Source organism: Acartia tonsa, chromosome 10 (assembly GCF_053477335.1).
Source record: "Acartia tonsa isolate MP-2025a chromosome 10, ASM5347733v1, whole genome shotgun sequence".
Classification (NCBI taxonomy): Eukaryota; Metazoa; Arthropoda; class Copepoda; order Calanoida; family Acartiidae; genus Acartia; species Acartia tonsa.
The window spans coordinates 39,773,328-39,798,353 of NC_137269.1; the positions used below are offsets into that span (position 1 = coordinate 39,773,328).

At 32.1% G+C, this 25,026-nt stretch overlaps 1 protein-coding gene across 1 annotated transcript in view; it reads right to left on the reverse strand.

The window, feature by feature from the left end:
- LOC145330620 (calmodulin-like protein 4) overlaps nucleotides 1-25,026 on the reverse strand; it is a 63,721-nt gene that overhangs the window by 19,678 nt on the left and 19,017 nt on the right. Inside the window, exon 5 of the mRNA XM_080175282.1 lies at nucleotides 24,944-25,008. Within this exon, the coding sequence (XP_080031408.1) occupies nucleotides 24,944-25,008 (65 nt within the window). The remainder of the gene's footprint in view (nucleotides 1-24,943; nucleotides 25,009-25,026) is intronic.

Consider the following 25,026-nt stretch of genomic DNA (forward strand, 5'->3'; position numbering starts at 1 on the left):
CTTGGTATCTTATCACCAGGAGTGATATAGTATTGTATGCTCATATAAAGATTAGATCAGGTGATAAAAGTGGTCTGTGAGTTCTGATAATGCAGTGTATAATAAGACTATTACATAAAAGCTAGAGGTGGTACTAGCCTTATTTGACAAGGTTATTTTACATGTCAATGTGCTAGTTACTTCTACCAAAACTGGTCCAATTGCCAAACTTTCTTAGTGTCCTCTAAGTTTCACCGTTGTGCTAGGATTGAGACAAAAGTTCATCCAACCCGAAAGTATAAGTGAGATCGAATGTGCTATTGGTTCATTTATGCCTATTGTTGTGAATATGCGCATAAAAAGTCTTTTTTTTTTTCAGTAAAATCTGTAAGTCCATATATCTTTTGAAAACTGCTATGCTTGTTTTCAATTTATACTGCGATAGACATGTAAACCTAGAACCAAGGAAAAGTTACAACTTTTCAAGGTAAGTGAAATTTTTTCAAACTAAATTTTCTATCTTTTATGTGCGTATTCTCCACAACTTTCTTCAGAATATTCAAAATGTATGCTCAGTAATTCTGACTTCGGTTTTAGATAGTTCAATCAATTTAATGATACTCCCTAAGTATGCTGGGCTCCTGGGGTGGAGTGTACTATCTAGGTCATGTCCTTAATATATATATTTTTGTTTTACAATTTTGTCTTGTCTGTCTTAGGTTGAGTTTTAGCGTAAAGTTTGCTTCACAAGTAATGATAGTCTTTAGACAAAATCCCAGTGGTATTTTGGCACTGTTGATTGTTCAGGACCCTTTTTTTTTTTGTCTACATGTGAATGTATGAAGATTTTAGAATTATGCCATAAAACATTAGCTATATTACTATTCAAGTTTCTCTCTCTTTTTTTTTTTGAAATAGTAGTGTGTGAAATTTTCAATCTTGACTATACACCTTAACCCAATTTCTACAACATCATCTATGTGTTTAATGAATTTACTGTATTCAGGAGTAGATGAGACTGGAGTTTTTATTTAACATTAAGATGATAATCAGATTAAGATCACTCATGATATGTGAGTGCCCTGTTCGATAGCTGTATGAATTAAAGTGTATCTATCAGCTTAATAAGTTAATCAATGTAATTATTGATTTTGTGTTTCAGATTGGTATAAGAGTATTATTGGGTTGGCTACTAGTAATTAGAGTGATCTAATTAATAGCTGGCGTGTTTCGTGCTATGGCAAGTTGATCCAATTCGTCATCAGATTCGTCTACTTCTGGTAGCATAGGTAGTCCATATATGAATGATCCTGAGAAGTCAAAATCAACGACTACCTCTCTGACAATGGATTGGTCGCTGGACTCTATGTAACCAGTGATAACTGTGTTGGTGATAGTGTGATTGGAGTTGTTGATTATTAAAGCTCTGCCACTGAGTTGTCCATCATCATTGATAATGAGTTGTGTTTGTCCAGGTAAGATTTTAATTCCTGCATTTTCGTTTGAAATATGATCGTCGCTGAGGATTACTTGTGTTCCAGGTGCTAGGTTGAAAAAGTGGTTGATATTCATTACTATCACTTGGGTTTCTTTAGCTTTGATCCTTTTAACTACTCCTGTACAGAGTTGGAGCTCAAGTTCAGAACAGAAGATACTGCTCAGCGGTCCTTCAGGGTGAAGAATAGAATACAAACACGGCGCTAACCGGTATTTGTCTGTGACAGGCGTCCATGTTAGCTGTAGGCTTCTAATACCATTTAGTCCAATTATCATAGGTGCGACATCCTCATGGTCTTCGGCTACAATTGAAAAGGGAATTGGGTAATGACGGCTTGAGAATGATGTGGGGCGAATCATGAGAGTTACTTCTCTGGGTTCGGGGATCTTGTGATCTGCACATGTAACTGGTAGATCATGACTTTCTTCCAGCTGATTTTTATCATCGTTCATTACTATGCCAAACAACTTGCTATAGTACCTGGCTGATATGATGTTTTTATCTGTTGCTGAGTCAAGTAAAGCTGTCATGCGTACATCATAGTCATATTTACAATCTATTTCTTCTGGCATACAACCAGAGCAATGAAGGTACAATTTTCTTTCTTCCTCCTTTGTTGGTGTAATGTTATCTCTTACTTGGTCTTTAGGCTTATTGGGAATTATTTCCGCTGTGGTAGCTGTGATTCCACTGAGGTTACAATCTCTAGATGATTCCTCAGCATTGGCTTTAGCCCAGTCTTCATATGTTTGCCTGAAGACACCACTAGGTTTCACCTTACCACTATGGTATAATTCCATCATGGCTGGCCTTCCAGGACATAAGTGTCGAGAATGGTATAACTCTTTACCATATGTCTTATAACAGTTTGTACAGAAAGCTGATGTCAATACAGTTGGGTATAACCGCCCTGTATCATCACATAATAATCTACATCCATCAGATATGTTGTGAGAATATTGTCCACATGCTACACAGTAGCGTCCAGGTGATAACCTATAAGAAGCCTGATAATCCCGCTTGGTATTCCTCTGAAAATGCCTGTCCCTGTTATCCCTGTGATGAGGTTTGGGATTGGGTGATTTTGTAGCCATTTCTTTAACGGTGGATTTTCTTCTATGATAATTTGAGATGGCCTCTATTTTGGCAATTTGTCTGTCTCTGTAGTTAGCTCTTCTCTCTTTAGATTTCGAAGTGTTGGTGGTGTGGATTCTCTTGTGTTCTATACTCGTTGTACAGTTTGTGCAGAGATTCCTTCCAACTTCAAGTGAACCACTCGTGTTAGGTCTACCAAGTTGTATTGTGTTCAGTTTCTGCGAGAGTAGAAGTTCTTCTGCTGGTTCTGCTACTTTTGTCCGCCTGCGGGAAACAGTTTTCCATGAGTCTGATAAGTTAGCTTGAGTTGATAGTGAGGTCAGAGATATCGCATTCACTTCAGAGCTCATATTCCTCTTGCCAATTTGTTCTGATTCTTCTAGATTGGATATTTGTATTTCCTCATAAGCATCGGAGTCTCTAATGTCTGTATTAGCTGAAGGGGTGTTTATACCAGGTGTTGTCGAGCGTCCCCGACAAGAAGTGGTTTCCTTACCAGCTTCATCATCCTGCTGGCCTTGCTTGCGGGCAGATGACATGATAATAGTTGTAAAGTCTTAGAACTAATTGTAAGTTCTTTTAGATGCCAGTGGAATGTTGTACTATTTTTATGATAAAAATAGCGGAAGTTCGAGAGGAGTACAAATAATGAGTATAGTTTAAAACAATCAAGAATCTGTTTAAGTTAACAATTCTTTGCTTTAAATTGTGTTTAGTTATAGATGGGTATGATATATGCTTCACCTATAGTTGTTTCTACGTCGTATATACGTGCGTGTGAGCTTTTGATTGATATTCTAAAGATGTGCGCTAATGCACCCTTATCCTTAATTAAGCTCAACTGTAGAAGCACTCCTACTTAACTTTTTATATAGTTTTATTTATGGAGTCAATTTGAGCTAGTTAGCTATTCAAATTGGTTATTAAGTTAAGTAATGTTTGCAGCGGAGTTAATTTGGGTATGCTTATATACTATCGCAAATTAACTTTTAGTTTGCTCAGGAGTCGACTTTCCTAGCAAATTATGGTTGTCGAGAAAAGAAACAGCAATTTATAATCCTTGTTGAACTCTTACTTCACTCTAAGGATATGTGTTTATAGCCTACGATCTACTTATTCCTGTAAGGCTATTATGAATATAACTTACTAAGGTTCACTCCCAAAGGATCGTCTATATTCTAATAATATTGCAACAATTTTGCCTGAATGTCAAAGATCTCGCCACCTCTTACTTATAGTTGTATTAGGGGTTTCCTTCCAATCCTATAACGTAATTTGCGCAAAATTGGGGCTTCACTTATGACTTCAATTCTTATAACTGTAGTGGGATATACAATTTAGATATACGTATATTTATATATGTAAAGATTGTTTTCAAAATTATCTGACCGGATGTAATCTAATTATAATTAGTATTAATACAGTATTCAAGTGCAAGTTTACTCTGAGGAAGTGTGAGATCCTACACTAGGTGGCCAACCTATAATGTGGAGGTTGTCAATCAAACTTCAAAGGAGCCTATCAACTTTGAATTAAACAATACTTATACTTTTTTTTGAAAACTAATCTGACTGATTTTAGTGCACTTTTTTTCTAACTTATCTAAAAGTAATTTGTTAGGTTATAAAAACTCTGGGCTATATGTAGACACACTTTTATGTTACTTGGTTATAGTCTATGTGCTAGTAAGCCTAAGTAAACATACGTTTCTCGATATAAAAAGTTTATGATTCCGGATATTTAAAGACAGTAGGGTACTTTTCCGTAGTACTTCTGCTACTTCTTTTAGAGACGTCCTACTCTCCCAAGGTAGGCTGCTGCAACCTCCTGCTGCGTTTGGTGTATAGAACTTTGTCTCTTAAAGTGTGCTATTCAGTACATATAGGGCCTATATTGTTGACTATACTTTTATATCACTAATGGTCACTATCACTAGTAATTAACTTGTCTTCACTTTCACTGCTGAATCCTGGTGGTACATGAAATAGAAATGTTAGCATTAACAAAGTAAGTAAAAATTTAGTTTTCATGTCCTACTTATTGTTGAGTGAACTGTTTATTGTATTTATGTATGTATTTGTAGGGAGCATACAAACAAAAGTTATCTAAGTTAAGATTGAATTAAAACTTTCTAAGTCAAAATAAAATAGAATCACTCTAAGTCCAAGGTTGGAAAATTTTGACTAAGTCCAAAAAGTTTCTAATGAAATTATTCTAAGTACAAAAATCAACAAATTTCGGCTTAGGAAAAAAAAATTCTGAAAATATTTTAAGTGCAAAATTAATAAATTTTTGACTAAATCAAAAAAAAATTTTCTTATTGAAATTATACTAAGTACAAAATTAGTGAATTTTGACTAAGTCCAAAATCTTTCAACGAAACTATGCTAAGTACAAAATTAGTGAATTTCGACTAAGTCCAAAACCTTTCAATGAAATTATGCTAAGTACAAAATTAGTGAATTTTGACTAAGTCCAAAACCTTTCAATGAAATTATGCTAAGTACAAAATTAGTGAATTTTTTCTTGAGACAAAAGAAATAGAATTACTCTAAGTCCAGATGTGGAATATTTTGTCCGAGATGAAATTTCCTAACAGTTCATTCACAAAGCTACTTTAGAGATTGCCTATAAGTCAAAAGAAATAGAATCACTCTAAGTCCACTATTGGAATATTTTGACTAAATGCAAATCTCGCTAAGTTAAGGATTTTAAAATTATAAAGTATTAGAGTGTTAGAATTATCCTTTACCAAAAGAAATAGAATCTCTCTAAGTCCATAATTGGAATATTTTGGCTAAGACAAAAATACTCTAAGACAAAATTTTCTTTTAAGTGTGGTAACTGAAATTTGTTAATCTAGTTGGAAAAATCGTAATTATTACAAGTCCGAATTTTGGTAAATTTCCAACCAAGTTCACAATTTCATAGAGATTACTATAAGTCCAGAAATTCGAGATTCTCTCTGTAACAAAAGAAATAGAAACGGTGCTAAGTCCAAAAGTGGAATATTTTGCTCAGAGTCTCAGGAAATCTCGGGAGTTATTTCTCTGATTGCATACAGCAATTTGTCTACACTTATATCATTCCAACCGATCGATGTTGAGAATATCTTTGAGACTTTGAAATATTTTGTTTAACTCAAAATTTTTGGAGGCAATAGTTATTTTGATACATCCGCGTATAAATCAGAATTGCATTAAGAATATAAGTCCTAGGCATGTATAAGTAAGTGCAAATCTCAGAAAATCGGTTCTAACGGCACCAAAGTATTAGTACAGTTTAACTTGAGTATAAATGCTACAAGTTTGTAATAATCTTTTGGCCCTTTACTACGACTCAAGAGTACTAACTGCTTTCGGCATATTGTTTCAGAAACATGGCTCCAAAGACAATATGTATCCCAACTAACAGCGTTTCCCGTGTTCTATAGGATTTGCTCCTAAGTTTTCATTTAATAAGGCAGTTCAAAATGGTCCTTTACAAATAGTATTTTGATAGCTTATAAATGAAAAGTTACTCCATGCTTGATTCTTAATAAGTTCTGGTTTAAGTATCAAAGATTCAAGTATTTCAATACTTAGAGAATTTCCGAATAAGTAAAAATCATACTAAGTCCGAAGATTTATATATATACTCCGCCACCTAGCACAACTCCTAAATTTCAAAATTCTGACTAAGTCCAGAAATCAAAATTTTGCACATAGCTCAATCATAGATTATTCCAACCCAAGTGTTTTACTAAAGAGAGGCGGACATGGAGGTGCCGGTGTGCTGGTATTCTCTAGGGCCTCTAGAGTGTCAACCAGTGCGAGTGTCCTTATAGGGCGGCGACCAATGGCCACAAATATGCTAGCATTCTCTAGGGCCTCTAGAGTGTCAGCTAGTGCAACTGCTCGTACACGAGGCTCTCAATTGCATTTGTGTCGTGCCTTTCAGTCCCTATCTCTTCAAACGCCTCATAGTCCTAACCTTGCTCTCAAATAGTATCACAGGTTTTGGTAAATCCGATTTTGCCATAACTACAATTATTCGATTTTGGTAAAAATACCTGCCTTAGGCGGTTCGGGTACGGTAAGGAAAAAAGAAAAAAAATTTATGAAGTAAAATTTTTCCAAGATACAACCGGTAAGTTGCACCATTGTGTGTGCGAATGGGGCGTTTGTCCATAGTTAGGTATGGAGACCGCTCTTCTATGAGTACTACTAAATCCTAATTTTTTATGCAATACACATAGACATTCTCATCGTCGGTTCGTTTGTTTAGAATGCTTAACCCTCTATTCCCACAAGTATAATACGAATTTGGTTGAGCTGGTGGAAGCTCAACAAAAGACCCACGCGAAGTATTATGTTGCTTTAACCTAAGAATAGATGGTTGGTTTTGATATTCGATCAGAATCATATAAGTATATTAAGTATTAAGGAAGGAAAATGTTTTTATAAAGTGTATTTATATCACAAGTGCATAAGTTAAGTATGGAAATATTTACAGGATAAGTGTTAAAATTATAAGTAGAGTAGGACAGAAATGTGCCCTAAGTCCCAAGCAGTGAATTGTGCTAAGTGTTAGAGTTCTAACATAAGGCCTGAGCTCAATTCATGCTAAGTACTAAGGGGCCTAAATTTAAACTACAATGCATGCCAAACAACTAAGTCATTACCTTTTAAAGCCAGAAAGAGAAGTTGATGGTAGGAGAGTTAGTAAATAACTGAATAAATTCAAGAGGTACATGCTATAACATTAGCTCTGGACCAGGATTTTAGTGTTTGTCTGTGCAATTAAATATCTGTGTGTTAATATGTGACGTAAATCAGGCATGGTTGTAGGCATACATATTTGAACTGGTTGTTTATAAGATTACATTAACTATAAACATAATATCTTTAATAAACATATACTATTAGCAAATCACATACAGATTACCACGAATAGGCTAGCGTTACCTATATATGGTGTCACATAGGTAAGGATAGGCCTATGAATGCATAAATTGATACAAATAATGCCTTGGGCCTAGCTAAAGTAATTGTGTCTTGCCCCTGAGTGCTACTAGTTAATTGCAGGGCACGTGTCAATCAAAGGTTCATAATATGATCTATAAAGTGTTAACTTTATATCAAGCATAGATAGATAGTCGTGGATGCGAAGCATTTCTGTAAAAGTCTCATATGTACGTTCAAAGAATTTGAAAATTGAGGATCGCATCTCCATACTTGATTCAATTGCCAGAATCTATTGTGAACCCTTACAACAATAAAGTTACACAATCTAAAGACTAACTATCACAGTAACCCGAAATAGCATTGGCCCTATCAAAGTTTTTCATTAGATGATTTGAGAATTTTCCTCATACCAGTTTTAAAATTTTATCATAAAAGAATATATAAGTTTTGCCAAGGTTTATTTCAAAACAAGGATGACAACATCCATAAAAGCGAAGCACTAAAACGGTAGGACAAACGGACAATAACAATTGTATAGTGTCAGAACTCAATAATCAGAATATAAATGTATAAGAGTCGAAGCGAAATTGTAAGTAAATTTGTTGAAAAACTGCTTGATAAAGAATAATGTTTATGGACATACTTACATTTTTAAGGCCTTGATTATAGAGTTGCTTTGCTTATGATTTTGTACTTTGTTGTATCAGAAATCAGTATACCAAAAATCAGATCAATCGGATAATATGATGACAATTGACATACAAATTTGTTGTTAAAAAGTAAAAAAATCAGCATGTTAATCTGGTAATGATTATAGAGTTGCTACGCTTTCTAAATCGTACCTAACTACTACAGGAATCACCATGCAAAGTTTGAAATCGATAGGACAATTCTAACATGCCTAAATTAACGAATAAGCTATTCGTTACGGACGGATTACGTTACGTTACGGACCGACCCTAATTAAAAAACTCATTTAGTCACAATATAATTCATTTACTTTAAAATTAAAGAATTATCCTCCAAATTACTTAAAAATCATATATAATAACCTTTTTAAAGCTTTAATCCTCTTTAAACTGTTTTTAAACTATTTTTAAAAGGTATATTAAACATATACTTTGACATCTGTAGAATCATACTGCAAAGCCAAAAATGAGAACAATTGCCCACATCAATTTTTATTAGGATTTTAAAGTTTATTTTTTACTATGGATTAAATAATTTTTACTGAATCATGATGTTTCTTCCCTTTGTAGGTAAAATACTCAGCTTTTAGAGTGTCTTGCTTCGTAAATATTGTATGCTAGTATACAATAAAGTTAGGTCTTTTGATTTTATCTATCAATACTAATTAAAAATTAATTCTTTACAATATATCAATGAATTAACATAAAAATGTTTCATGTTTATTATACATTAAAACACATAAAAATTGGCTGTAAAGGGTTAAATAAATTAAGATGACAACAAATGTTTATGCAATACAACAAATTTATTTTTGTCACATATACAAATATGATATAAAATAAGATTATTCAAACATATTTTTAAAAATATTTTTAAAAAGTATGTATCTTTTATGAGTAGGGTTTTCATTCTTTTCATTTTTATTAAATAAAATTATTTAACTACGTTTGAAATAAGTCACTTTGTGAAAACACTCTTTCGGAAATTCTAATTTCTAATTGGTTTAAATTCAGCATTATGTTTTTTATTGTATTATGTCAGATTTTTCAATGAAATTAATTGTTTTAGAAAAAAAATTATTTCCATTGAACAGAGTAATGTTTTTTTTATTGTATCAGTATAATGTGAATTATATAAAATTGTTCACTAAGTTACAATATTACACGAAGTAAAAAAAGACCCTTTGATCTGGTAAAAATGACCAGAGCAACAGTAAAAATTAATTTTTAAATCCCCCCAAAAAAAGTTTATTGGGGACTTAATTCAAATTTGGGCTCTGCAGTCTGATTCTATAGGTGTCCTAGTATATTTTCGACCCCCCATTCAAAAATAGTTTAAAAACAGTTTAACAAACTATTTTCACTTAATAATTCCTGTATCAGGGATTTAAGGTTACAAGTGCCACCCGTGTGCATGGTAGCTAATCCCTTGTAATACACATAGTGAACTGTACATCTAATGACAAACACCTCTATTCTCAGAAGTAGAATGTATAGTATTGAAAGAATAGAAATTACTACAATTGTGAAGTCTATATGGTCAAGGTAAAGGTAAGATATCACTCATCCTACAATGTGCAGAAAATATGGGTGAATGAATTCAATGGCTGTAAAACTTCTATAGAAAACAAATATTTAAATCAATCTGAAATTAATTTTGTCTAGCTACACAGCCCAAGCATATCCATAAGTTTGCAAATTTAGATTATTATAAGGACTTAATATCTTGGTTTTAATAATGTGCAAACTTTATATGAACCTTCAGTAGGTTCTTTTGTTTGCATTTCCTAGGTAAGAAATTAAATGAAAAAAATCTCAGTATACTCTATATTATTTCCTGTTTGTTTTCTGGTTTTATGATTAAAGTTTTGTGTTCAGTATAAAAAATAAAACACCAAAAGTGACAATGATTGTTTTTTATATTTTTTCCAAATATTTTACAATTTAAGAAATTTACTATTTGCATCAATTGAATGTTCCATATTCAACAGTTATATTAGAAGATATCTTATAAGGTAAATAATCCTTACAGTTAAGTTAATTGTTTTCAGTAACATTTGTCTGATGTGGCATTTTGTGAAGAAAAGAAATGCCAGGAGAATAAGCAAGTAGTTGTTTGTCTATACTTGCTTATGTTTAAACAAAGAAGCCATGTTAAAAGTGATCATTTTCACAAGAGGTTAAGTTTCTGATTTTCCAGGGAGGAAGGGAGGGGACAATGGATCGAATATTCATATTTTAGGAGTCTCAGACTTTGGGGACTGGCTTAAAGGGAATGTGCATGAATTTAGCAGTTTCTGACTGACTTTGGGGACTAAAATATGAATGACGTCACGAGAAATCATGCAACATGACGGGGCATTCTTATGCTAACTAGCGCAATAATAAAAATGTAAACAATAAACAAACAGACAGAAAATTTTTACTTTAATTGTTTTAAAATCATAATGAAAAAATAATTATGGAATATTTGTTTGCAGTTATGATTATAGAAATTATTGTATTTATTTATTTTATATAGTAATACGTTTTTTGTATGTTGATATAGTTCTCCATTTTAGAGGGCATTACATTACAAGATAAAATTTAGTCTAGTGATGATTTTATAAAATTTTAAAAGCGAAGCTTTTTATAATTTAAGGGTCGGTCTGTCCGTACGTCTGTCCGTACGTCTGTCCGTACGTCTGTTAAATTAAACAGATTAGAATTGTCCTATCAATTTCAAACTTTACATGATGATTTCTATAACAATTAGGTATGACTTGGAAAACGAAGCAACTCTATAAGAATCTTTAATATTTTTCAGATGAAATCTTGTATAAAATGCAAACAAGCAGAAAATGTGATACTGCCTAGGTTTCCAGGAGAACAACAAAATGGTTACGGTATATATACATTTTTTATTAAAACAAAGTTGACAACTTTCAAAGCATAGAAATTTAAATATTAAGAAAATATGTTGTAATTAATGGAATGTTAGGAAGGGAAAGACATACAGATTGACATTTTTAATCATACTGTACCTTTGCCACTAATTATTAACAGTTAGAAGATTGCTTTTCGGTTATCATTTCATTCTTATTAGGTACCTAATTTTGAGAAAAGTAAGGGAATAGTCCCTTACGTAACATCGCCCCATATGGGGCTATTCTTCGTATTTTAAAATGGCTTTTTATAGGTTATTTTAGGTTAGGCTAGGTTAGGTTAGGTTATATTGGGTTAGATGATTGCCCCACATGGTTAGGTAATGGCCCGTTGGGTTAGAGCCTCCCGCAGTGGCTATAAATGGGAAAAAAGCTACTGTGAAAAATACGAAGAATCGCCCCATATGGTGCGATGTTACGAAAGGGACTGTATCCAAAAGTAATTTCCTGTTATGGTTTTTAAAAGCGAAGCTTTCTATAATTAGGGTCGGTCCGTACGTCCGTCCGTCCGAGATAGATAGCTTTTATTCGTTAATTTAGGCATGTTAGAATTGTCCTATCAATTTCAAACTTTGCATGATGATTCCTGTAGTAGTAAGGTACGATTTAGAAAGCGTAGCAACTCTATAATCATTACCAGAATGTCCGTACGTCCATTTTAAACATGTTGATTTTTCTACTTTTTTAACAACAAATTTTCAAGTGTTTTAATTATCCGTTTGATCTGATTTTTGATATATTGATTCCTGCAACTCTATAACCATTACCAGAATGTCCGAACGTTCATTTTAAACATGTTGATTTTTCTACTTTTTTAACCACAAATTTTTATGTGATCTAATTATCCGTTTGATCTGATTTTTGGTATTTTAATTCCTAAAAAAACAAAGAACAATATTATAAGCGAAGCAACTCTATTATCAAGTCCTAAAAGTGTAAGTATGTCCATAAACATTATGCTGTATCAAGCAGTTTATCAACATATTTACTTACAATTTTGCTTCGAATCTTATACTTCTATAATCTGATTATTCAGTTCAGACACTATACAAGTGTTAATGTCCGTTTGTCCTACTGTTTCAGTGCTTCGTTTTTATGGATGTTGTCATCCTTGTTTAACTAGGTAGCAGTAGGTAATAATTTCATTGGTATTTATATTAGTTCCGAATTAATATTTTTGCCTTTCAGTTAAGCCTATAAATACTAAAAAAAAATATTTATTTCAGATGACTAACAAAGAGAAAATTAGCTTTCCTGAAAGAAGATGTTATTGATATGGTGCGAACGTGCAAGAAAGAATTTAAGTTACATCACGGAGGGTATCTGCAGCGTGTAGGGGTGGTCCGTAGTTTGACATTTACATAATTTTTTTTTTTTTTAAGTGAAGCTTTTCTATGATTACGGTCGGTCCGTCCGTACGTCCGTCCGTACCTCAGTCATAGAGAGTTAGCTCTTTTCGTTAATTTAAACAGGTTAGAATTGTCCTATCGATTCCAAACTTTGCATGATGATTCCTGTAATAGTTAGGTACAATTTAGAAAGCGTAGCAACCCTACAATCAATACCAGAATGTCCGTACATCCATTTGAAACATGTCGATTTTTAACTTTTTTGATAACAAATTATCCGATTCTTCAGATTTTTTGAAAACTGATTCCTATTATACAATGTTATAAGCAAAGCATCTATATAAACAAGTCCTAAAAATTTAAGTATGTCCTTAAACAGTATTATCTATTTATGCAGTTTTGCAACAAATTTACTTACAATATTGTTTGTACTGAAGCATTAATATTCTGCTAATTCAGTTCTGACGATCTACAAGTGTTAATATTCGTTTGTCCTTCCATTTCAGAGCTTCGCTTTTATGGATGTTGTCATCCTTGTTTAATTTTATTTTAAAGGGGGTCATTTAGAAGTTTATTTTACTTTTATCAATTTGTTTTATCTGATACTTTCCAAAATATGTTTTATTAATACTTTATCCATAAAAAGTAAATTTTTTGTAACTAGACCAAATATAATTAAGAATTAAACCATAAATCTAAATACAAAACTAAAAATATCCTTGCGACATTCTATTCTGCAACCTTTTTTATTCATAAACATTTTTAATCAAGTTATTTTGTTTATACCTAGTGTGTGTAACTGTTTAGGTACGTCTTAAACTGACAATTTTTTTTAGATTTTAAAAAGTTAATCTAATTGATTTTATTTATATTTATTATTTTGTTGTAATTAAATCAGGGTAGCCCCTTTCGTGACAACACCCCTTAAGGGGAGTTTCTTTGTATTTTCACAGTAGCTTTTCTCCTATTTCCAGCCCCAAGCAATTTTGAAAATACGACGAATCGCCCCTTAAGGGGTGTTGCCACGAATAAGACTATACCCATAAATCATTTTTGATTCAATTTTCAATTCAATATTTACCTAACAATTCTATTGTGATATGATATATACATATATGTATTATTAAAAGCGAAGCTTTTCTATAATTAGGGTTTGTCCGTCCATCCGTACGTCCGTCCGTCCGTCCGTACGTCCGTCCAAGATAGATAGCTTTTATTCGTTAATTTAGGCATGTTAGAATTGTCCTATCGATTTCAAACTTTGCATGATGATTCCTGTAGTAGTTGGGTACGATTTAGAAAGCGTAGCAACTCTATAATCATTACCAGAATGTCCGTACGTCCATTTTAAACATGTTGATTTTTCTACTTTTTAACAACAAATTTTCAAGTGTTTTAATTATCCGTTTGATCTGATTTTTGATATATTGATTCCTGGGACAACAAAGAACAATATTATAAGCGAAGCAACTCTATAATCAAGTCCAAAAATGTAAGCATGTCCATAAACATTATCCTGTTTTTAAGCAGTTTTTCAACAAATTTACCTACAATTTTGATTCGACATGTATACATTTATGTTCCGATTTTTCAGTTAAGATACTATACAAGTTTTAATGTCCGTTTGTCCTACCGTTTCAGTGCTTCCCTTTTATGGATGTTGTCATCCTTGTTTAAGTAGATTTTGTTGTTATTTTAATAATTTTTAATACAATTGTTTTAACTGATTCTTGTTTATTATTTATTACGATTTAGAAACAATAAAAACTCAATTGTTACTAGAAAATCCGTACGTCCATTTATAACATGCTCATACACAATAGTAAGCTGCGCTAATATCTAATAAAAAGTAGTAAGTTTTGTTTATTTATAGCTTAAGAATTTGGTTACTGATCCGATTAAGTTCTACATTTTAGGGAAGATGCATAAAGGTCCTGAAATCCTTTTAAACTGTTTTTATCATTAAAATCTTAAGATGGTTTTATGCTATTTTTCTACGCTAAATTCTAAAACTAATATTCTTTAGTAAATGAATTGCTACCAAGTTCTTTATCTTGATAATCAGAGGCTATTAGTAAAGTAGAATTTGGGGGATGGTGCATTTTGAGTTAAAATTAATTAAAAAATGAATAAATTTCCAATAAAAGTTGCACTATCAGAAATACTCGTTTTATCTGGAATTATCTGGTTTTTCAACCTTAAAGTGTCACAACTATAAAATTGAATTAATTGCCCATTGTCCCCTCCCTTCCTCCCTGCTGATTTTCATTACTCCAAATACTGAGTTTTTACTACTACATAAATTATTTATTAAAAGCGAAGCTTTTCTATAATTAGGGTCGGTCCGTCCGTCCGTCCGTCCGTCCGTCACGGATAGCTTTTTTCGTTAATTTAGACATGTTAGAATTGTCCTATCGATTTCAAATTTTGTATGGTGATTCCTTTAGTAGTTAGGTACGATTCAGAAAGCGTAGCAACTCTATAATCATTACCAAAATGTCCGTACGTCCATTTTAAACATGTTGATTTTTTTACTTTTTTAGTAACCAAGTAGATTACCTAATTCCCATAAAAGCAAGCAACATATGTCCAAGTGTATACAAATTTAAGGGATACATTAAATATTTATAAAAAAGCCATCTATCTTTAAAAGTAGCAGAGTAAATAAAATTTTAACTTAATTCTAAATCCTGTTTCAGCAGGGTATTCATCCATCAAGTCGTAAAAAAATAAAATTCCAACTTTTTATAAAACTTTTAATTAGGCCAGCCATTAAAGTCAGGCACAAATTTATGTAAATGGGGAGCGAGGAGGGTGTGGGTTTCTGGACCATCTAAACTATTATCCAGTGACAAAGTATGAAAAAGTTTCGCACCTTGGTATAAATAATTTTGTAGATTTGTATATTTGTAGTTTTGAAGTTAAACCGTTTTTCTAACCTATGATTCTATTTCCATTTTCCTTGTCAACATATAACCTAAACACACACAAACACACACAAATACACACACACACACACACACACAAACATAGAAAATCACAAATTCAAAACCAAAATTTGATTCAGTAGATTTTTTTTAATGACTAGTGTTAATTTAGTCTATATTGTTTTCAAAAAATTGCTTCTCTATTGATTTATACAGGGAGGGAGGGGACATTTGACTGGAAATTTAACCAGTTACTAACTTTTATAACCAAGTTTTCTATTACGTTCCCTCAAATAAACTTTTACTTTTATGAATTTTGATTAGATGATTCCAAACTAGAAGTGCTAAACTTTTCAACCAATAATAATCATCTACAAAGGTGGTATATTTATCTTTAATTGTCTTATCCCTTAAGATCCCTGAATATGAAGCATTTTAATAAATTTCTAACTCTTATTCTTTAATATTTTTGTCCAATTTATAAATTTATCTTTATTATTGCAAAAAAAGTTAATTCTCATGAAGATTTTTCCATACAATCTTCTGTTAATACACATTTCATTTATTTAAGATGAAGTCCTAGAAAGTTGTATGAAATGTTATAAAACTTTACTTACAGGGTGTTAAATCACATCCACATAATATAAAACTACATATCAATAATAAAAAGAAAAATAATATCTGTCTGGATATTTTTCTTAATTTATCTTAAGAAAATTAAAATATTACTACTTGGATGTTCCACCAGGTTTTCATGTACTCTAAAAAAGTTATGCTCACAGCTGGCTAAAATAACGATACCCACCATCAACCCGTATTACCCCATCCGCTCTATTGCTACTAGATGAACGGACTGACCAATACATGAGTCCATATTAACAAATTTTCCCCTGTTAATATATATCCAATCTTAAGAAATGAGAAAATGACAATATGAAACTTTAAAAATGAAACCAACACGAAAATGATTTAACACTACAAAATGAAGTCTCTTTGTTCTCTCAATAAGATGGTGGTTAGGTAATGGCAGGTTTTAAGTACTTTTTGTTTTTAGAATCACAGTAAAAGTGAATATGTGTTACTTATTCGTATAATCCCAGTTACGTTATAACTAAAGTTTATATATTTGTTTGTTTGGTCAACAGTTCAATGGGAAATTAATTGCTTCAATTTATTTTGAAGGAAATGTGTTTCTTAAGCGTTTAGTTTATGTACTAAGGGATCATTAAACTTCCAATTTAACTTGTACCCAAAACTTTAAAAACACGATCTCTCATTCTTTAGCTTAAATATTTTACGTGCCTTTTATTAAATCTTTATTGGTTTGTACACACCATCAAAGTCCAAAACTATACAAATTTAAAGAAGGGCTAGTTTTGTTGATTGTTTAAGTCAGTTTATTGACCATTGCAAAGCGTCCACGCTTTTCTTATTTTTAGTGGGTGGGGGAGGGTGGTGGTTTAAAATTAAGGGTTTAAAAGTTTTTTTTTTGTTAAGGGGGTAGTTAAATTTTTTTCTACAAATTTTGTGAGTACCAAAAAAATTCTTGGGGGGATGAGGGTAAAACCTTTTCTCGCAATCATTCGAATCTGGTGGATAGGAACCAGTTCTCATCCATACGAAAAACTATGTCTAGCATCGAATTATATCCAGCTTTCTACGAATATAAAAATGTACAATCATGAGATTAAAACCAGTTTTAATCTTATAATTGTACATTCTATATCAGCGGAAAGCTGTTTATAATACGATGCGAGAAATAACTAATACCACCCCCCCCCCTCACTTTAAACATCCTTGGTCTTATGTCTTAAAATTCCTGCAGATGTATTTTTGTTATTTCCAAAATATTATTTCAAAGAAAATTTCTACGACACTATTATTTGACAACTTATGTATAGCTTGCCACTTAGTACCATTTTTCCAAATTATAAAGATAATTTGCATATAGTCAATTAATTGGCAAGCTATACATAAGTTGTAAAATAATAGTACTATTTATCCAAATTATTTTCATAATTTGCATAAATTTAATCAATACAGTTGTTTAATCAGGAATACAAATTTCTACAAATAGTTTTATACAAATGTATAGGAACATTGAGTCATAGAATAATAAATATATACTTATTCCCTCGAATCATCACAAAAAAACATAAGTCAAAACTAACTTTCAAGAAAATCTCATTGCACCTTAAAACGGGTTTTAAAATAGCATAGCTACTAAAAACAAGTCTTTTGCGGACGTGGTCGGATACTCGACAATGAGCAATAGAATTTAAAGATTTGGCAAGGTTCTATAAAATATTCCTCAGTATTTTAGTATACGTGTCAAGTGCACTGTATTAGTAAACTTATTAAACAAATAAACAAGGATGGCAACATCCATAAGTAGCGAAGCACAAAATTATAGATGGATATCCGGAAAAAATTAATTATAGAGCAGTTTCATAAAAAAAACATTAATTTAAAAAAATCACGAAACCTTGTAAGATTTATAACGTGAAAATCTAAGAATTGATCTAGTACCTCAACCAATAAGCAAATCTGAATGAAACTTTGTTGGGATATGTAAATTGTGAACTTATTTAATCCCTTAAATTATCAGCCGTCTATCTCGAATAGAAGTAAAGAAAATCATGAAAACTAAAAAATTTAGGAATCAAACTAGCACCCCAACCAATAAGCAAATCTCGATAAAACTTGATAAAAGTATGCAGAATAAAAAAGTATTCAATCCCTGAAAATTTCAGTCGTATATCTTGAATAGGAGTTGAGAAAACCATGAAAACTTAAAAATGTAGGAATCGTTCTAGCACCCCAACCAATTGACGAATCTTAATGAAACTTGGTGAAAATATAAAAAATGTTAATATAATTAATCCCAGAAAAATTCAGCTCTCTATCTTTAATAGGAGCCGAGAAAATCACGTTTTCCCCTTTCTGTCTCAGACAGACGGACATTACGAATTATAGAGTAGCTACTAAAAAAAGTAATTGGTAAAATTATAATGGCCTCTCATTGGTCACTTTTCTTGTATGACATCATTTTTTGGTGGTACTTTATGCTGTTTCACAAAAAGATACTGTAATGTTAGGTCAAATAAAACCAAGATAAACAAAGTGATTCCATGAACGTTGTCTGGAAATCCTAACTTTTATAGGCCATTGCTTATCCCCTACCCTTACAACTATTGGCACACACCAAAGAGAGTATCAGAAGGTGCCACTTTGACTTTCTAGTGGGACCCGACACCTCCCTGACAGCACGCCACTGGCACTAATCAAAATTATTTTTAGCGTTTAAAAAAAATTATACTCTTCTAACATAATTTATTCTCTTTCAAATTGCTGCATATTCACTCTCAAAATCTTTTATTTCATTTTATGGGTGTTTAGTGTGATCTAATTCCTAGAGGTTGAGGTAAAGGGGCGAAGCTATCAGAAAATATTCTGGTACCGTGAATGAATCAAGAAGTAAATATAGAGAAATTATGAAACCACATGATATTGACAAAACTTTTACAAATGTCATATTTGATTTGAGTTGAGCCTCAGGTTGACAAGGATCACAACATTCATAAAAGCAAAGCTTAACAATTTAGAAGACTGTCGGACAAATAGACATTAACACAAGTAAAGTATCAGAATATTATTACGAAGTCTAAACAAAGGCCCCAGGTAAATCTGTCACAGGATGCCAGCAAACCTGGCAGGGTCATCCTGGTAAAGAGCAAAAATATTTTTTGTTTAAACAAGGCATTTTATCTAACTAAAATACTAAAATATCCTCTAGTAGTAAACCCTTATATAAAATATAGGTGTTCAAGTAAATTTTAGGTTCCAGGTATGATCCGGCAGGTCTCCAGAAACCTTTAAAAGCCTCCTGTGACCGCAATTTTTGACTTAGAGACTTCAAATTTTAAACTTAAGCTTTTCTTACATGCCTACATTAAGATTCATAAAGATCCGCTGCCGTTTTCCTGCTGACTGAGGCGGCTGGCAGCTGTTTTGAAATTTCTATTATAAAATTTACATAAAGTTAACCTTTTTCTGAAAAAAATTGCCTTTCTAGCTTCAAAAATAAGAAAATAAGAGGACATGCAAATTTTTTTTGCACTCTAGCTTTAATCGGAGCTGAGATGATAGGGTGGGAGGGAGGGCTTTGAACGCCCCCCCCCCCCCCATCCCCCACCGACCAATTTAAGTGCTGCAAGGGGCCCGACTGTTAGGGGTTTAAAAATTAATAATATTATGTTATTGCTACGATTTCTAAATTGTACTTAATTGTTACCTGAATCAAAACACAAAGTTTGTAAAATAATGTTTCTAATATGCCAAAATTAAAGATTATATTTATCCTGCACAGACTGGCCGAAATTATATCCAGAAAAGATTTGCATTAAACAAGGACAATTATGTTAAAAAGGAATAAAAAAAAGCTGGTAATATTAAAAAAAGTGAGGTCATGATTCTGTCTGTATGCATGTTTGTGCTTGCTACCAGATTTGAAAGGCCTAGAGCAAGAAGCCTGATGCTAACAAGGAAAATAATACAATATACAAAAATATTGGCAATAAACCCGCGCAGAATAATAATGATAATAATAATATATGAATATAATTATTCACAGAGATTCAGAGATAACACATTTTCTCGTATTCATTCGAATCCGGTGGATAGGAACCGGTTCTCATCCATACGAAAAAACTATGTCTAGCATCGTATTATATCCAGTATTCTACGAATATAGAAATGTACAATCATAAGATTAAAACTAGTTTTTTAGCCAGTGCCTTCGGCACCACGGGGCTAAAAAAACTAGTTTTAATCTTATAATTGTACATTTTATATCCGCGGAAAACCGTTTATAATACGATACGAGATATAACTATTAATTAATCTACACATCTTACTTCCCCTACCTTCAATATCTATGAAACATTAATTGCCACGGAGGAGTTAGTTAGTATCTCAAACACTATATTTCAAAATTGTATCAACTGCTTCTCTTTAATATAAGTGGCATTTATGAGAGAGCAATATATTGGCTTATTAACAGGCATGGAGACAGGCGAGTCAAATAAACGATAGAATAAACCTCAATATCATACTATAATATGAACAAAAAGGTTTATTTTATTTCGGAAAAATCTTGTCCAGCCTTTTTAAAAAGCTTCATAAATGACTTTGGGTTGCTCTACGGTTTTTTCCCTCACCTCCCCCTCCCTATGACTGGGAGTGAAAAATATATAATTACAACATTTATTATAATTGTCTTATCCCTGAATATGTGAACAGATACACTCTATAACAGTAATAATCTTCAATACAATTAATTTGTATAATCTCAGTTGGCGGAAATAGGTCATTTCCCCCCCCCCCTCCCCCCAAGAAAGAGCTTAAGTTCATATAAGTTTCTTTTAAAGGTCATAAAGATTAAATGCCTCGGAGTAGTTTATTTGTTAAATGAAAGTCATAATAACCTTTTCTAATATCTAGAAAGTTCAGTCAACTAAAAGAAGTTACAATCAAAAAGAAATACCTTATATGAAGAAAAACTTGTTGCCACTATTTTCTGTTATTATAAAATAACAGCTACTTTACATTTATGTTCACTATTTGTTGTTGATATTAATTACAGTTTTGTATACTATACTAGCATGATATAACCAATGAATTATCCTAATAAAGGTTGACAGAACAATTTTTATTCAGAAGAAATATTTATGCCTAATTAGAATAGTATTGCTATTCTTATGAATTGTTTTCATTAAGGTTCTTTTGTTTAAGTAAATACCTATAATGTTTTTATTCAAGATTTTTAGGTACCAAACTTATTTCTGAAAAAAATATAACTTACAATGATAGGTCAACTATAGATAAATCATGTTTTATTCAATAAAAAAGGATACTTCTAAAAAATAAAAGGGATTTAATACTTTTGAATCTAAAGAATTCAGATTTAGAACCATTTTGGGGTATAGTCCCTTTCGTAACATCGCACCTTATGGGGCCATTCTTCGTATTTTTAACAGTAGCTTTTCTAATATTTCTAGCCCCTGCGGGGCCAATTACCTAACCCTGTGGGGCAATCACCTAACCAAATATAACCTAACTCAACCTAAAATAACCTATAAAAAGCCATTTTAAAAAATACGACGAATCGCCCCTTATGGGGCGATGTTACGAAAGGGACTATTCCCCAATTTTGTTATAAAATCTGTTCAACACTTTTTATGAATAGTTTTAAACCTTTTATGCCAATACATATTAAGACAGTGAAAAATTAACATCAATTTACGTTGCTAACATGGAACTCATTTATTGGTCAGTTTGTTCATCTAGAACAAGGAGAAAGAGAAGAAGGGATAGGTAAAGGGGGTGGAAAGGGGGATCATTATTCTAGACCTCAATCTTTGTGTTTCATTACTTATACATATTAGAAAACATGCATATCTGGAGTAAGATCAAAGTATATAATAATTCATTTGACTAAATATTAGAAAGGTTACGAAACAACAGATGCATATCTATAATACAAAGTAGAAAGATGTCTGTCCGTCCGTCCGTCTGTCCCTTAAGATCTCGGTAACTACTGAACCGATAGGATTCTACTCTTTAGGGAATACACTTACTGGTTTTGTGGTGGTTTTGGGCTATTTTCTTGGGGGGTGGGACACCCCAACCCCCCAAAAAAAACAAAAATTCCCCCCCAATTTTTTTTTTACAAATTTTTACGAATTTTGCGAATTTGATATTTATTCGCGAAAATTTGCGATCCATTCGTATTATTTTCCGCTGGGTAGGTAAAAGAAGATGTAATTAGAACTCTTGAGGCAAAGCCCCTAGAGGCTAGGGGCGAAGTCGCTAGTATTTATATAAAGACATAACTCATTGCTAACAAGCAGAGAATTTGGAGCTAAGAAATAAGAAAAAATATATGCTTGAAGAATTTTTTCCACTATGTAAAATATTACTTAATCAAGCTTTATTGTATAATACATTAAGGAATAGGACTCTGCATTATAAATTAAACAATCCCCCTTAATCCGAATGTAATCTTGTCTGTGGTAGCTAATATTTATAGAAAGAATTATTTAAGTGCTATTGTGCCGTCTTCCCTGATTTTTTCACCTTATGTAATTGAATAATTAATTATTGTAATCAAAAACACTATTAACATGTAGTCTATGTTTGTGTGTGATTGGTAACTAATTAACAGGGTACTATCACCACCGTAACAATTAAAACGATTTAAAAAGTATCTATTTTTTGACTAAAAGCTTAAGAACCCAATAACTACTGAATCGATCAAATTATGTTAGGAAAGCTCCACATAAGTTGTTATTGTTTTAGGCTATTTATAGATTTAGGATGGTTTTAAACTAAATCTAGCTCCTAGATACAGAGTGCGTATCCTTTAGCAGCTTTGTAAAGCAACTCAGCATGGTTCGGCAGCCATGCAACAGCCGCGCAAAAGCAACCAATACAAACCCCGACTATAAAACTCCTGATTCCATTTGGGCTTACAATTGGGAAACGTTCTGCTGCTGAGCCCTGGTAATCAGATGACCAATAATGGATGTGAAATATACGTAGATATTACGAAAGGAGGAAAATTGTCGTCAATTTAGCTTGCTAACATGGAACTTATTTATTTGTCAGTTCGTTCATTATGTAGAACGGGAGGGGATGGTGTAAAGGGGGTGGATGGGGGGTATAGTTAAGATTATCCGATCTTCAAGTTTCACTTTCTTAGAGAACATGAAAATCTGCAGTAACATCCAAGTAATAATATACCAATTAGTGCAAACGAGCACCAGCATTTTGTTTAGAAAAAAGTAATTTTGATGATTTGCGCCTGTAATTACACATCTAAACAAATTATGTGTTTTGAGTAATTATATGGTTTTACTAAAATAAAAAAAATATAAAACTTCTCTATAGGTATTGGTTAGTCGGTCAGCCATAAATGCTTTAGTTGTATGTTTAGAACAGTCTGCAGGCGTTTTTTTTATTAGATTTATAAGGTTGCTAAGTTACTAGAATTTGAATAAAATGCAATTGATAATAAATCCTTTGAACTATAATAATTGTTAAAAATTATTTTTTCACTGGCCAAAGCCACAAATTGTTTTACTAAGCCACCGCACCCTTATCAGCAGCCACGATTTATTTTAGTCACATTCTAACTGCTGCCCTGATATTTTTCTTCTAAAGAAAAATTTTATTAAGCAGTAACTAAGAAATGTCAAAAAAATAAATAATACATAATATAAAATTATGAAACTTAGAAGGTACATGGTAATAATACTAAATCAGTTTATTTTTTACTTCTAAAGAAAAATATTGTAATTTTTTATCATGATCTATAAGATCTTATAGAAATTTGTACATAATGACAGACTAACGTTTCATTAAAGGAATAAATTTTCTCGGTACTTTCACTCCCCCTCCCCTTACTTAAATTTTTTTTTAAAAACATGTTTCTCTTCCCATTTAAGGGTGATATTCTAACGCTATGGGTCCCTATCCCTACTGGTTATCCCTGTGGGGCACTTTTGACTTTTACTTAATAGGGTGGGTCGATTTTGGACATTTTTTTCTGAGGCCAAAGCGGGGATCTGCACTCAATTTATATAGATATAATACACCTCTGGATGATTTAAAATTTATCCTAAGTCTTAAAACCGCTGACGACCAGACATTCAATTGTATAGCTATTTGTAAATGGGAGTAAAAAATTTATTGAATCAGAACTATGGCTTCATGGTGCTCCCTGGAAATGCCTTGAGGAGCTGAGTCAGGAACTTTTGTCCGTTTCAAAAAATCTCGTTCCTAGCCTGAGAAAATCTAAAAAACCACTACAAATTGGACAATTCTCAATAAACCTTTAAAAATTTTGTTTTTTTAGTGATTTCTAAGGCTAGGAACGAGATATTTTGAAACGGACAAAAGTTCCTGATTCAGCTCCTCAATGCCTTTCCAGGGAGCACCATGAAGCCATAGTTCTGATTAAAAAAAAATTTGAATGTCGTCTTTGCATACTAATAAGTAATGAATTATATTTTTAAGTGGTCGTGTTCTAAAACTCAATTTTTTAAAATTCTTTTTCGGTCAGAAATGTTTTTAAGGTTAATTTTATCTGTTGCATATCCCCGCTTTGTCTAATTCCGATATGAACCCACCCTATTACTTAACCTTATGTAAACACATAAAAAAAGGACAAAAGAGAAATAATAATAGTTATTTATCGCATCGTGTTATAGACAGCTTTCCGCGGAAATTAAAATGAAAAATTGTAAACTTGAAACTTGTATAAATTTTAAGTTTTTTATTTTATCATTCAAATTAGAAAATTGGCTATAATACGATGTAATACATTACTTTTCAGTATGGCTGAGAATAGGATCTAATCCAGCGGACATTAATCCATTTCGATGCAATACCAGAATTTATATATTGGGCTATATATGACAGGTGTCCTATTTTTTTCTACCATAATAGTACTTACTTAAAAATTAAACAATTACCTCTTTTGTTTGTATCATAGTTTCTAAACGCCATCAGCAGTTCATTCGGGACATCCTCCTTCTTACTAAAAAATGTCTGGTTT